This window comes from Vidua chalybeata, chromosome 2 (assembly GCF_026979565.1).
Source record: "Vidua chalybeata isolate OUT-0048 chromosome 2, bVidCha1 merged haplotype, whole genome shotgun sequence".
NCBI lineage: Eukaryota > Metazoa > Chordata > Aves > Passeriformes > Viduidae > Vidua > Vidua chalybeata.
The window spans coordinates 98,626,918-98,641,995 of record NC_071531.1 but is presented as its reverse complement, the minus strand read 5'-3'; the positions used below and the strand labels follow the sequence as shown (position 1 = coordinate 98,641,995).

The 15,078-nt window shown below is 38.1% G+C and overlaps 1 protein-coding gene across 7 annotated transcripts in view; it reads left to right on the top strand.

The window, feature by feature from the left end:
- The window catches only part of FNDC3A (fibronectin type III domain containing 3A), a 111,035-nt gene extending 96,131 nt beyond the window's left edge, over positions 1–14,904 (top strand). For 6 of the 7 annotated variants that reach the window (XM_053934323.1, XM_053934318.1, XM_053934319.1 and 3 more), the window contains 9 exons: positions 1,903–2,008; positions 2,099–2,274; positions 3,327–3,440; positions 5,057–5,206; positions 5,291–5,574; positions 7,480–7,689; positions 9,055–9,221; positions 9,789–9,916; positions 12,402–14,904. In XM_053934323.1, coding sequence (XP_053790298.1) covers positions 1,903–2,008; positions 2,099–2,274; positions 3,327–3,440; positions 5,057–5,206; positions 5,291–5,574; positions 7,480–7,689; positions 9,055–9,221; positions 9,789–9,916; positions 12,402–12,716 — 1,650 coding nt within the window. In that variant the 3' untranslated portion in view covers positions 12,717–14,904. Of the gene's footprint in view, positions 1–1,902; positions 2,009–2,098; positions 2,275–3,326; positions 3,441–5,056; positions 5,207–5,290; positions 5,575–7,479; positions 7,690–9,054; positions 9,222–9,788; positions 9,917–12,401 lie in introns of those variants that run through there. The other variant, XM_053934324.1, reaches the window with a different exon arrangement.
- The last annotated feature ends 174 nt before the right edge of the window (positions 14,905–15,078 follow it).

Below are 15,078 nucleotides of genomic sequence, written 5' to 3'. Positions count from 1 at the left end.
TTGCCGCACAGTGGTTCGAGTTTCTGCTCATTTGTTAAAGAAAAATATCTGAATATTCTTTCCTGTTACAGTATTTGTTTGGCATGATAGTCTTATTTTCAGAAACAGATACTTTTCCCATGTGATACATTTATACAATGTCAATTATTAAGGCCTAACTAAAGCAGTTTAAGAAGGGTACATGAAAAGGCTTCCTGTGGAATTGGTGACAGCACCAAGCATAACAGAGTTCATGAAGCTTTTGGACAATGGTTTCTCACATAGTGTGATTCTTGGGGCTGTCTTGGGGCCAGGAGCTGGACTTTGATGATGCTTGTAGATCCCTTCCAACTCAGAAGATTCTGTGGTTTTATGAATTTAATGTATTTCCTGTAGTCAGTAGAGTACCTTGTCTCAGTAACCAAGTTACCCCAGCAGGCAGGGGAAGTCTTCACTCAAGCTTTACAGGGTTATGCTTCCCATACTTTCTCAAGCACAATTAAAATGTTTTTATTGCCCTACTTTTCAGTATTCCCAAACAATTTGCTGTGCCATACACATGTGCTTCTTTACACACACACATTACACACACACACACACACACGTGCACTGTCAATTCTGTGGTGTAGTTTTAGCTGCCAGTGCCAAAATGTCTTGCTGTATTTGCTCTCTCTTCTCAGCAACAAGTGTAACAAAGCCAGCCCTGGCTCTCTGCAGACTCCAGCAGGGCTTTACTGTCAAGCTGCTCTCACAAAAACCTTTAAACCTTCTGTTCTTGGTGTTTGTAATTTCTACCCAGCCCTGCCTTATGACATGAAACATATGTGCTCTTCCTCCACATTGAAGTCTCCTGCAAAGACAAGCTTGACTACAGCCACCTTGCCTTAAGAATAAATCTGGACTCCTTCAATGCTGGCTTGGCTGCAGTGCTTTCCCAGTCACCAGACCACAAGTCTTTGGAGACTTTCACCCTGCCAACCTACAACCCAACCCCACGATTTTAGAATTAACCTTGAGTACCAAAGAGAAAATAACTTCCAGAAAGTCCTGATATTTTCTGAAGGTGTCAGAAATCAACAGAAGAACTGTGAAGCAAGATGTAATTAACTCTTCTGCAGCTTCTCATTAACATATGCAAAACTTTCTGCAGCAGTTGTTCAGTGCAACAATATATTCAAAGGAGCTGAAAAGCAGCAGATCATCCAGTCCACTCTTTCTTGAACATACATAGAAACCAGCTGTGAAATGAGACTCTGAGATTCATTTTTTCTGTAAACCTAAAGTCTTTCCAACTTCCTGTTTGTTCTGTATCAAGCTGAAGCTAATAACCCCTCATTGTCTCTGCTCACTTCTGTCTGCATCCAGAACAGTCAGTGCCATCTGCTGCATGTGTTATGTTCTTAGGTAATTTTTGCCCAAATTTCAAATCAGAGGTTGCTCATTAGGTATTGCTAAGCAATGAAAAAGTTGAAATCTCTTTTTTTTAATCTCTTCTGATTGACACTTCTGCCCACTTTTGTTTTCTGAGAGGTTCTTCCATGGAAAGTATACAACCCTTAGAGTAAGGGTTTAAAAATTATTAAGCTGCAGTCTGATGAAAAGAGAATGAGTTTTCTTTGAATGAGTCATATTTCAAGCATCTGTACTACGTTTGTACTGATAATTGACCACTGATTTTAATTCTACTCCTTACATGTGTACCAAAATACAGAAGCAAATTTTGCATATTGTGTGATTATTTTGGCATGGTTTATATTATGAGAAATATATACCAGATCACTTCAGTATCTTCACATATTTGAAGATGTCATTTAAAAAGGGGATGATTTTGTTTCTGACTCAGGTATTTGCCTTTACTTATGGAATAACTGGTAGTTATTGATTTGGCCTGGGTAACTTAATTAATCTATCTTTCTGTTTTAGGTAACTGATTCCTTACTGGTGCAGACACCAGCAGTAGTTCCAGGTCCATGCCAGCCTCCAAGGCTACAGGGTAGACCAAGAGCAAGAGAAATTCAGCTGCGTTGGGGTAATTTTATTACAAGTGTTAGAGATTGTAAGGGATCCAAATGCGTTACATGATAAATTAAATAAGCTTTTCTTTCTTTCTTATTTCTAGGACCACCTCAGGTAGATGGTGGTTCACCCATTACCTGTTATGGTCTGGAAATGTTTCAGGCAGAAAGCGATGAACACAGAGAGGTTTACCAGGGTTCTGATGTTGAATGCACAGTGGGCAGCCTTCTTCCAGGGAGGATGTACAGCTTCAGACTGAGAGCAGCAAACAAGGCTGGGGTAAGGAGGCAGTCTGAAATGAAATTCACTGCAGTCATTATTAAGGATTTTTTATTTCAAACAAAGCATTTAACAGTAATTTTAAAATTAGGATTTCCTAATGTAGAGTCCTTTGAGTCATAGCTTATTGTTGTGTGGAAACAGATGGTTAAACATCAGTTTATAATGAAGGCGATTTTTAGATGAAGGGAAGAGAAAATAGCTAATTATGTCTTTTATCTGAACAGTAATATTAGGAAATCATTAGGAAATGCTAAGAACTTTATTAAAGTACTGCTAGAACTTCACTATTTTCATGTGAAGTAAGGTAGCAAATTATTTTCTATATACAGCTTTGTAAATTGATTGACCTTTATTTTTACAGCTGTTGGTGTTCAGAACATAATAATTAGTGTTTCCTGACTTTCCATTTTTATATTTAGTTTAACTTCTGAGTACATGTTCTATCAGATACAAGACTATTTTCCCTCTTTGAAGTATTAAATATGTTTAAACCAATTCTTGCTGTAGAACAAGCTTTTTAGTTATGTACCCAGAGTCCTGATTTGTTCAATAATGTACACTTCATTGAAAATTGTCAGGGTGCGTTGACAGTGTTTGTTGAGAGGTCTACAGCTTAAGGTTTTAGAGCACTATCCTAACTTTTATCTTCCCTCCACTCAGCAAAGAATGTTTTATAGCTCAGCAGCTTTTGAATCCTTTATTTCTTTTACATAGGTATAAATAGGCAGTACTAATTGGTTTATGTTCCAGTGCAGTCATCATGTAACTTCAGAATAAGGTTTTGGATAGTACTTCCCTGGTTTTCCCAAGAGTTTGAAGTGTCAAATTTATTCATGTTGCATTTGCTGAAGAAAAATTTATAGCTGTTCTGGAGAATAGTTAGATACTGAAATAAATCCTGAATCCACAGTCCACAGAAATCTCTTCTATAAAGAAGTAATAGAACGTTTCTGGTTGCTGTTACATATCCCTACTGTGGTAAACTGTTTTTTTTTTGAAGTAGTGATTTCATTTTTACAATGTAGTTGTATCAACTCCCTTTTTAATAGTTTGGACCTTACTCAGAAAAATGTGAAATAACTACAGCACCTGGACCCCCAGATCAGTGCAAGCCCCCTCAAGTGGCGTGCAGATCTGCTGCCTGTGCTCAGGTGTCGTGGGAGGTAAGAATGCCATGGTAACACCTGTCTTAACATAATGACATAATGGTCTTCTGCATTTTTGAGTTCAGCTTGAAAAGTCTAATACTATATTTTAATCACTTTATTTGTAAGCAAACTTACTCGATTATCTAATAGGTAAAACCTTAGTCATTCATCATGCCATTGTAAGGCAGCAGTAAGTTGGCAGGCTGCAGGTACTGGATCTTACTGTGTTCTTTTGTTTAAAAGTTCTGCCACAGCTGCTGCTCTGCATTTCTGAGTGATGCAGTCTCATCTTAAAATTTTTCTTTAACATAGTTATAGTTCCTCAGAGATAATGTAGCCACATAATACAATAGATTATTGTGCGTTTCTTGGTTTTATAATCTGATTTAATTTTATATAATTACATTAGTAATAATGTAGCAAAAGCCTCACAGACTTCCTATAAACCCATATGTTTAGATATCTTATTAAAAAAATGCAATAGATAAAAATTAAGACTGTAAAAAGAAAGATTCTCTCTGGGAATACTCTTTAAACACAGTGTTTTAGTGGCTTAGAGATGGGGTGGAGTATCTGAGTTACAGAACTGTACGGAAAAAAAAATTAAACTGTTTCACCTGGAAAGCAGTGTTCATGCTTCCTACTGGAGGAATGTCAGAGGAGCACTCCTTAAATGTCTACAAGGCAAAGCCTTTTTTAAAAAATACCATAAAACTTTCAGGTAGAGTTAATTTGAGTGATGTTAATGATGTCTGTTTTACAGAGTCACACAGTAATTAAGGCACAAGTAGACCTCTAAATGTCACTTAGTTCAACCTTCTATTTAAATAGGTTAAGTTTCTCAGGGCCTTTCCCAGTGAAATTTTATTTATCTGCAAGAATGAAGATGTTTCAGCCTAGTAAAACTGTCTGGGTAAACTCTCATTCTGCAGGATTTTTTTGTTTATGTCTAGTCAAAATACCCGTTAATGCAAGTCATGACTCTTGTCTTGGCACTGTGCTATCTTCATGAAAAACTTTTGTCATCATGTTTGTACCCTCCCAGTAAGTAATTTAAGGCAGCAGTAAGATCTTCCCTTAGGTGGATCACCTTGCTATCAAGTAAACTTTACTTTTTTGTTGTGTTGCACTCCTGCTTTGTGACTCTTCGCTGGACCTACTCCATTATGTCAATGTCCATCTCCTTTTAGGGATCCCAAGACAGGACACCGTACTGGAGATGCACCCTTACAAGTGCTGAGTAGAGGGGAATCATTATTCCTTTTACCCTTCTTGCTGCTCATTTGCTAATACAGCCAATATGTAGTTAACCTTCATCAGACATACATTGCTGATTCTTATTCAACTTCCTCTCCAGGACACACAGGGTTTTTTTTTGTAAAGGTTCCTCCTCAGCCTGTACTTTTTTGTAGCAGTCAGGACTTTGTGTTTGCAGTTGTCTTAGTTGAACTTCCTGAAGTTTGTATCAGGTTCTGCCTGTTACTTGTACTGTACTAAATTAAAAATCAGCAAAGAAGTGGGAGGATAAGACTCCTCTGGAACAAAAACAAAATAGAGATGTGGTGAGTTTAGTTTATTTTTTCTCTTACATCAGTATATTTAGCTTCTAATTATTGATATCCATTTTAAAGGTGCCAGTAAGTAATGGAGCTGATGTCACGGAGTATCGACTGGAGTGGGGCGGTGTGGAAGGATGTATGCAAATCTCCTACTGTGGGCCTGGGCTCAGCTGTGAAGTGAAAGGGCTTTTGCCTGCCACTATATACTATTGCAGAGTTCAGGTAAAGATGTAAAACTGTTGTTAATGAAATCTGGAAACAGGAGTTGACTCTGCCATAAAAACATGGTCTACTTTGGATTTGCAGGCAGTGAATGTTGCAGGTGCAGGCCCTTTCAGTGAAGTAGTGGCATGTATGACTCCAGCCTCTGTACCTGCAGTTGTGACATGTCTTCGTGGACTAAGTGAAGATGAAGTTGAAAGTCCCCACTATTCTCCTTCTACATGCCTTGCTATAAGCTGGGAAGAACCTTGTGACCATGGATCTGAAATCCTCGGCTACAGCATAGATTTTGGAGATAAGCAGCCAATAACTGTTGGGAAGGATCTGACCTATTTTATAGATGGCTTACAGCCAGATACTACCTACAGGTATGTGATGCACAGCTACTTGACAGCCTACTGTTTCTTCCACAAGAGCAGATGCTTTGTTTCCTTGTATTTTTTTATTGTCTTCATTATTACTCTCAGAGACACATTAGTGCACAGCCATGGAGCAAAAAGAAGTTTTGTAATGATGATCATCATAAATAGATGTGCAATTTTTATTTTCTTCGAAAAAGTAATTTATGTTAGTTTATTGCAGTATTGTTGTATCTGTCTGGTTAATGTGTCAATTTAACTGAATTCACATCACATATTCAGATTCATAACTGATTTTGGACTGGTTGCTTCTCTGTTTGAAAAGGTAAAATCCATCGAAGGGGGCTCTATGCCCAGTCTGATCTAATGACAGCTCATGGCAACTTGCAGTGCCTGATCTGCAGAAAAAGTGGAAGTCAGCATGAACAGTTTCAGTTTGAAAAATCAGCCAGCAGCACATCTCTTTTGAAGAATTTTAGTTGCTGAAATCATCCCTTATGTTCAGTCCAAGGGTTACTGAAAAATGTAAATGCAAAAATCAGTAGTTTTGCCTGAAGGCACTGTTACAAAAACATGTCCTCAGTGTTAAAGGAGAATGGCAGTCCCACTGAAGTCAGACTGTTAACCCACTTTGATTTCAGTATAATTAGGATATCATGAGGCTATACAGTTTTCTGAATCCTTAATTACTGTTTTATGGCTTTATGTCAGAATACAGTGTTTCTGTGTGCCTTATAATTATTTAACAATAATGCTGGCAGTCTGAAGAGCTGTTGCTCTCTGTGTCAGTAGACCGAAAAAAAGAGTCGTTTCCATTGCAGAGATAGGTCTATACTTCTACCCACATAAGTTTTTTTAATAGAATACACTGTCAACTCCTTGTGCAGATAAAAAATTGCATGTATTAACCTTAGTTCTGGGCTGTAATAAATTAGCATAATGTTAAAAATCACTGTAGTGAAAGAGAAATATTTATTCTTTAGCCTGCGTACACATTTGTGTTTCCACATTTTGCAGTTGTGTGGTTGACTGTTTCAGAATTTAATTAGTGTGATTACTTTTTTCTAGTTACCTAGATACTGTTTTGGACAAACAGATGTTAAGTCTGCAAAATTAAATTAGACACACTTCGCTCCCTGTGGCTACCTGTGAAATACGTAAAGAGCCTCTATTATCTGCTTTTTCCTCTTCAGAAATAAATTTCTTAGCTAAGTCTTTTAATTTTTACTTACAAATCTAAGGTACATTGTCTTCCTTGGAGTATCAAAGAAGGAAAAAAACAAAATCCTACCTTATCCCTGAGTATCAAGTTCTACAACTTCCTCAGCTTTGTGTCCTTTGGCGACTTCTGGTTTCCCTGTTGCACTTTGCAGGCAGACCCAAGAGGGCTTGTGTTTGCAAGTGCCCAGAGATGTGTTACTGGTGGAAACAGCAAGAGAGGTGGCTGGGCACCATCACTTTATTTTCACACAAATAGGATCTGTTCAAAAAAGTCCATAAAAATGTCTGTTAGTCATCCTTGACCTGGTAAAACAGTCACAGATATGGTAACCCCTCTTTGGGGTGGGTTTTTTTACCTTCCCTCATCACTCCAGTGTGGCTATCAAAATTTTGGTTCAAGGCCTGCACAGTCAGAAAGAGGGACCACCCTTGAAGTAACTCACAGAGCTTTTGCATCTGTTCACTAATGTGAAAATACTTTGAATATTTTTATTTCTAATCAAGCCAGCTCCTTAAAATGTAAGGAAAGTGATGCACCTGCATATTCTTGACAGTCTATCAAAGCATAATAATGATAAAAGTCTTCACTGTAGATAGTACCATTCTTCTCTATTTAATGAGAATGGTGGATATGACCAGTTATTTTTAGAATCTAATTTCAAGTTAATTTATTCTCTTTTTTCCAAACGCTAGGGTACGAATTCAAGCCCTAAATAGTCTTGGAGCTGGTCCTTTCAGCCACACCATAAAACTGAAAACAAAGCCTCTCCCCCCGGATCCACCTCGCCTGGAATGTGCTGCATACAGTTCTCAGACTCTAAAGCTGAAGTGGGGAGAGGGAACTGCAAAAGCATTAACTGACTCCATCCAGTACCACCTTCAAATGGAGGATAAGAATGGAAGGTTGGTTTTGGCATTGCTTTAATCTGCCCAGTGTCACTGTGGTCTGATGCTTGGGAGATGGCAGCAAAGGGTAAAATTCCATATGCTTTGGGGAATTCACAGCAGATGTAGGCAGTCATCTCATCTGGCAAGACAAGAAGGGCTCGATTGTTCTTGTGCTGAGAAGTACAAGATAAAAAACTTCATTGTTTTTTACTTAACAGTTCAACATGAAGAGTTTAATGCAGCATTTCATACCAGCACATATTTCTCTCTCACTTTTGGTTAAATATTTTGTCAAAGTAACAAGTCCAATCACTGCTGGAAGGGATGAATGCTTTACTCTCTGTTGCCTTATATGCAGTTATTTTAGTGGAAATTAATACAAATTATTTTGAGGGATTCCTTGTCTCATGTTAAATAGAATGTCAGATGAGATGTTACAGCAAGAACCCTTGCCTAAATGGTAAGATAAGCAGTACTGCTACAAAGTGTTCCGTGTCTCATGAGTAGCGTTAGTTTTACAAAAAGATAGAAGAGATCTACTATGTGAAATTGCTGTACTGTAAGGAGGAAAATAAATTAGGCTGTTTAAGTGGAAGGAAATTCATTGCCATTCCTAAAGACTAGGTCATGTGCAGGTACCATCTGTTTTAATTTTAAAAGACAAGAAAAAGCTGAAGTAGATGACGACCCCTGCACAAAGAGAGAAATTTGTGCTGTGTCCTGGGGACACCAAGACTGAAAATTAAACAAGAGTTGAAGTGATCAGTTTGTGCAAGAGCTGCAACATGAAGGACAGTAGCCAGTGTACAAAGCTCCCAGAAACAGATTTGGTGTGCACTAAAATTGTGACTCTGCCCTCCTGTGCAGGTCTGCATGAGCCCATCTCCAACAATGATGTGCAAAAGCAATTGGATCCATGGCACATCTTTTAGGTGTAGTAAGGGAATGTTGCAAAAGGCCAAAAAGCTGAAATCTACTTACATAATTTTAAAAAGCTAAAGATGTTGGAGGAGTAGATGGCCAAGCAAAAAAAAAAAAAAAAAAAAAAAACTGCAACTCAATGAGAGACACAACTGCTGTCTTTTCCCATTGTTTCAAATGCAAAATAGTTTCTTAAAATTCTTACGAACATTTTTGGTAAGAGAGAATATATATTGTTCTTTTTGCAAGAGACTTTTATTTCCAAAATATGCAAAATAAAAACTTGACCCTGGAAAATCAGCTTATTGTTTTATAGCAGCCAGAACACTGTTTAACTCTGAAATAAGTGTTTCTGGGCTTTTCATTAGATTCTGGGAAATTATGGGAACAGATTTCAAGACAATACTGCTTCAGAAGTCCTTTTCTGTGTTCAAAATAAGCTACTCGTTCCATTTTCAGGTTTGTATCCTTATATAGAGGACCATGTCATACATACAAAGTTCAAAGACTCAGTGAGTCAACATCATACAAATTTTGTATTCAGGCATGTAATGAAGCTGGTGAAGGTCCCCTTTCTCAAGAATATATTTTCACTACTCCCAAGTCTGTTCCAGCTGCCTTGAAAGGTAAGGGTGCTTCTTTTTTCATTTGGGGGGTGGGAGGATAGCAGGTTGGTTTTGGTATTATGTTGTATTTGGGATATTGAGAATATTAAGCCCTTTTCAAGTGCAGGTAGGGATAGTGGGAGAAAGCTCCTTTCATGTAGTTGCCTAAAATATTCACTCCAAAAATGGAAGACTTGGGGTTTATGCAGTCTTTGACCTAAGAAGTTTGTACTTAGTTTTCCTGCTTACCAGGAGAGTGGCAAGTTAAGGTGAAAATGCTTTCTAGCATGTTTAGAATAATTTTAAGCATTGTTTGTGGTTTTTTGGTATGTGATGCACACTTACAGTTACTAAATTTTATTTGCTTTCTCTTGGATGATACCCTAACTAGGAAAAGAGCCCTATATGAATTATTAGTTGTTGCTCCAGAAAACACTGGAGGAAGAATAAATTTGAATCTGAACCTTTTGCTTCTCTGAGACAAAATAGGAGGTAGAATATAGAATTTTAAAGGTCATTAGAATATGACAGTGTGTGATGGGGAAAGCAGACCTAGCTGTCACTTTGATGCTTCTTTCCTTCCTTCAGCACCAAGGATAGAGAGAATAAATGATCACACTTGTGAAATTGCATGGGAGGTTCTGCAGCCCATGAAGGGTGATCCAATTATCTACTGTCTCCAGGTCATGGTGGGAAAAGACTCAGAATTCAAACAGGTATGATGTGTTTAAGTTATTGTAGTGTTCTTTGATTTTCTTTGTGATAACTAGTTTAGTAAAACTAGTTGAAATTAAAGTTAGTAAAGTTTATTGTGTTCCAGCATGCTTTTAGTCACCATGTTAACTTTTTGTTACTAAATAATATAAGGTAATATCTCCTAAACCCATCTCCTTCATTTCAGAAGGAGATTCTGCACTAAATTACAGCCTCTCTGGGTTACACTGATGTTCACTAAATACAGCTTAACACATCAAGTGGTGAGGAAGTCATCCACTAATGGAACAACTGACAAAAAGAAATCTTTTACCTAATGGTACAGAATTGAGACTGGAGAGAAAAGGGGCAAAGGGTTCTCTTTGCATTAAGAGCAAAGAAGCGGTTTGAAATGCCAAGGTACAAATTATCCTGCATTCAGTGCAAATTTTGCTTCCCAGTTTGTTTTTATTTTTGCTTCACAGTTTACAAACTGCCTGATATTTGACATGAAATTAAGCTTGAAAACCGTTTCATACTATTAAGCCAAGGAACTTCTTTCCACGACAGAAATAGTTAATTCTAGTATATTACCATTTTATTGTAGTTCAGTATTAAATGTTTCACCTGTGCTTTGGTAGATTATAGGCCTTAATATTTTCATAACTTTCAGTATAGCACTGTGTTTGTTATGGTCATTTGTTAAATTTTTCATTAAAAGATGAACCATAAACCAAGATGTCTTGCCATGTTGAATAGTCTTTTTTGTAACTTCAACATTGTAAATGCAACATTAGGTACATAAGGTGTGGTCTGTGTTGCTTTTAGATACAGAGTTAAATCACACTTTGATTATCAGTGTGTGTTGCCAAATGACCTGGGCAAGAAAATATAGTTGGCTCTTTGAGTATGGTAATAATGAAGTAGACTGAGGTGTGTGATTGTTTTTGCCTCTGCAGGGCAGTCTAGCGTAGTAAATTAGAATAAAATAAAAGACTAATTTGCAGAAATTTAAATCAGAACAATCAAGAAGTAAACAGTATGAAAACAGTCTTTAAGACAATTAGACACGATGGTGGCAATTTTATTTGACACAGACAAAAATAAACTGCCTGGAAGTCTGCTCTAAGCTGTTCCCGGCTATTTCACTGCCAAACCTTTACTCTCCTCCTCCTTCCTCATCTGTCATACAAATTGCTCATGTCGTTGCTCCCTCTATGCTACAAACAAAATAAGTTAATAATGTGCTGTTTGAGCTGTATGCATCAGTCAAAGATCTTAAAGGGGTTAGAAAACAATCTTATACATACCCCAGGAAACACACTGGAAGGGAAGGCAACTTCTGACAAGGCACTGGGGACAAGCAGCTGAGGATGGTAATCCCTGCTAGCTGGAGTAGGATGTGTGTCAGTGGCCCGTTTGCTCACTCCCAAACGCATGATCCAAATTAGCAGAATTTTGAGGAAGCTGCACTTCTGATGGCCTGCCCTGCCTCAAGAGAAAAGTCTCTAGGTTGTAGATTCCAGTAAAGCTCAGCTTGTCAGAGAACTCTATGAGTAGCCTCAGGCACAGCAAGAGCTCTTTGAACAGCAGAATCAGAAGGGATTTCCTGTTTCTTTACATTTTTAGTGTGAATTTTCAGGATACTGTCTAACAGTATGGTAACTGTAGGGAAAGCTCCTGATGTGATATTTCTGTATCATGCTACCAGTTAAATAAAGCAAATCCAGATATTTGGAGGTGGAAGGGTGAAGGGATTTAAAGAGAGAAATCAAATTGCACTGTGCTACTCACCTAATACCTCCCTACCTATTGAAGTACCTATAACTGCACCCCTTTGAGGTTTTGTTGGCTTTCACAGAACCTTTACATAACTGCAGATTTAATTAATTTGAGAAACTGGAATTTAGATTTCACTGAATTAGGCACTCCATGCTGAAGCATTGTGAACTCATGTTAACCTGCCAACTGAGAGACCTCTGGAGAGCACCCTCACAAGTTATCTCTGTCTTGGGAATATGATGAAATTAAGAATCACAAAGAGGACTCTCTGGCTTACCTGATACAGTGTTTATTGGAATAAATCATAATATTTTAAATACAGATTACTACAACAAAGTACATTGGATTGGGTAAGACTTAATGAATTGGCTTGATACAGAGTTAACTGCCTAAAATACCATGATACAATATTGTATATTGCATCACATTGTGTCACTAAAACACCTGAAGGCTGGGGCTTGTGACAGAGTTTATTTGGTGCGTACTCATCATTCCACACAAGCAGGCATAGTTCTTGCGTTTCACCAAAATAACTGGAGACTTTATCTGGTATTTAAATTGTGTGTTTGAGCTTTTTGTCCATTTTTCTTTGTGTGGGTGAAAGCACTGGTGAGTTATCATCCTTTTTAGTGTTACCTTCACCATAAGCAAAATCATACTAAGATACATGGGTATATATAGTACTTTTTTACTTGAAGTATCCCTTTTTTCCCCCCTTATTTCCAGATTTACAAGGGCCCAGACTGGTCGTTCCGATACACAGGCCTCCAGCTGAACTGTGAATACAGATTCCGCGCATGTGCCATTCGCCAGTGCCAAGAGGCCACGGGTCACCAGGACCTGGTGGGCCCCTACAGCGCCCCGGTGCTATTCATCTCTCAGAGGACTGAACCACCGGCAAGCACCAACAAGGACACTGTGCAAACCACAAGGACACAATGGTCACAGAGCGACCAAGTGTGTGCTGCTGTCATCCTTGCACTTTTTGCTATCTTTTCCATTCTGATTGCTGTTATCATTCAGTACTTCGTCATAAAGTGAAGAAAGAGATCTATTTTATAATGCTGCCCATTACATTTTACTTTCTCATAATCTAAAAGTAATTCTGTTCTCTTGCTTTTACAAAACCAGGCGTTTAGCACCGGCATTGGGACTGATGCAAACTTTCTCAGCCACTTTAAAATGCTTACTCGTAGGTATAGGCTGACACATGTTATTAAAATGCAAGCCACAGAAATATAATCTTTTCTTTATATGCCTTCATGCAGTACAAACTCGATATGGGGCAGGCACGCAGTGTTTAAGGAAAAGGGTTATGACCAGTAAACACAAGTGTAAAGGTGATTTCCTGGCCCACACTTCTAAGGGTTGCTAACATAACAGGGAAGAATGTGTAGATCGCATTTAAAACTTACACTAACAAACTTGTGCTGTACACAATATTAATCTGATGCTGTGAAAGCAATTTAGCGCTGTATTTCTACCTCCTCATTTGTCTTAATTATTTGGGAAGCAGGATTTATGCTGAAAAACAGAAGGGGCTTTTCTCAGGCAGCAAATAATAAACTGGATGGAAGAGTATGTATGAAGGAAGCTTCTTATCTGATAAATGTGGAGTTCTTCACTGCAAGTAGATGTTTTTGAAAGACTACAAGGAGATGGCACAAGTGGTTTATTTTACCCCCAGGATTTGATGTTTACTTACAAAACAATGCCTCTTTTACTACTTCTGAATATAGAAGGGAGAGTGTGAGAGACCTTCTTAGATTTGTTATTTAAATTGAAAAACACATTTCCAAAGTTGACCTTTGATTGGATGCAGTTTATACAGATGTCTATGCCCTCTGATTTTGGCTAATCAACAGAATTTTGAGATAAAATTCATTGTTGAATTTTTGCTGTTTCCCCAACATTCACTTGCCATTTCCACCAGAAATAAGCACTGCCTTTTTTTGTTTGTTTGTTTTCTTTCTTTCTCTTTTTTCCCTTCCTTTGTTTTCTTCTTTCTTTCTTTGGGGCACCAAATCAGAAGACGAAGTGTAGTAATTTGCACCAGAAAACTTAAAGCTGCTTTTTTCTTGAGATCCTAATGTTTAATGTAATGTCTCTTTGGATACTGTACCAAATTGTTGATTGCATGTAGTTAATGTTGCATTAGAGCACTTTGCAATTGCATAACTCATCAATGTTTTGTGAGCTTGCATTTGTGAGTTCTTGAATGACCAGACTGAATTTTAACAAGTATCCCATTGAACATCTTGCTAGATGTCAATGATTGCCAGTGACACAAAGCTTGTAGTGAAACTATCTTTAAAAAAAATCCTTGTCTCATCACACTTATGTTATTTGTTATACACTTTGTAATTAGCTACTTTTAATTTATTTGAGTTACAAGATAGTGGATCATTAATGACTTCTAGTTGTGTTCAGTTTAGCATTTTTAATAGTATTAAACACTTCTGTCAGTCTTAATAATAATAAAAAAGGAACCTCTGTCTTGTGCTTTGAAGATCTCTGAAGAATTTCTTATATTAGAACGGGCATGTATTGTAATTGTTTATACGTCTAATGATCTGTGCTGTAGAATAATGTTGCTGAGTTTCGTTTTTTTAAAGAAAAAAAAGAAGAAATGGCGAAGAACTTGGCCTCCACGTGGCAAGAACGATCTGTCTTTAAAATGTACTGTATGTTTACATTTTATTTCTAATTTGTCATTTGTACGTATAGGTTGATACCTTCCCACAGGATACCGCGATAACTGATGTTTTCTAGAACCTTCTTAAAAGTGCCATGTTTGGCAGTGCAAATGAGGTTGCGTGTCACAGCCCAGAGATTTCTTATGGTTGAATGTCTAAAACGGTAAGATTTGTTACTGCAGGCAACCTGCAGTGACTTACGTTTTTCATAGTAAAATTCAAATGAGCTCCTATTTTTGATAGTCATTTAATAGTGTATTTGCCATTTGAGCCTCAGTGCATATTACTGCATTGAAGACAGTTTTTAATGTAATCTTAATTTTACCTCATATACTGTACATTCCAAAAATAAATAAAAAGATAAACTCTAAAGTTTTTAAAACGCTATAGATACACTACCAAACATATCACTTTACGGTTGTACAACGTCGGGCTCCAAGAAGACGAACCTGTATAGTCTGGTAGAAAATACATGAAACGATGTAGCAAAGTACCTTTAAGAGTCTGTGGACAATAAAAGTACCTTCTTTTTCGCTGCTGGTGGTCAGTCCTGTGCGCGCAGCGCCGCCGCCCCTCTCCCCTCCCTCGTCCCCTGCCTCCCCGTGTGCCGGCCGGGCCCGCGGGGCGGGGCGGGGGCGCGGTACCTGCGCGGGCGGGGCAGCCGCGGGCGGGGCGGGGCCGGAGGAAGGAGCAGCGCTGCCCCGGGC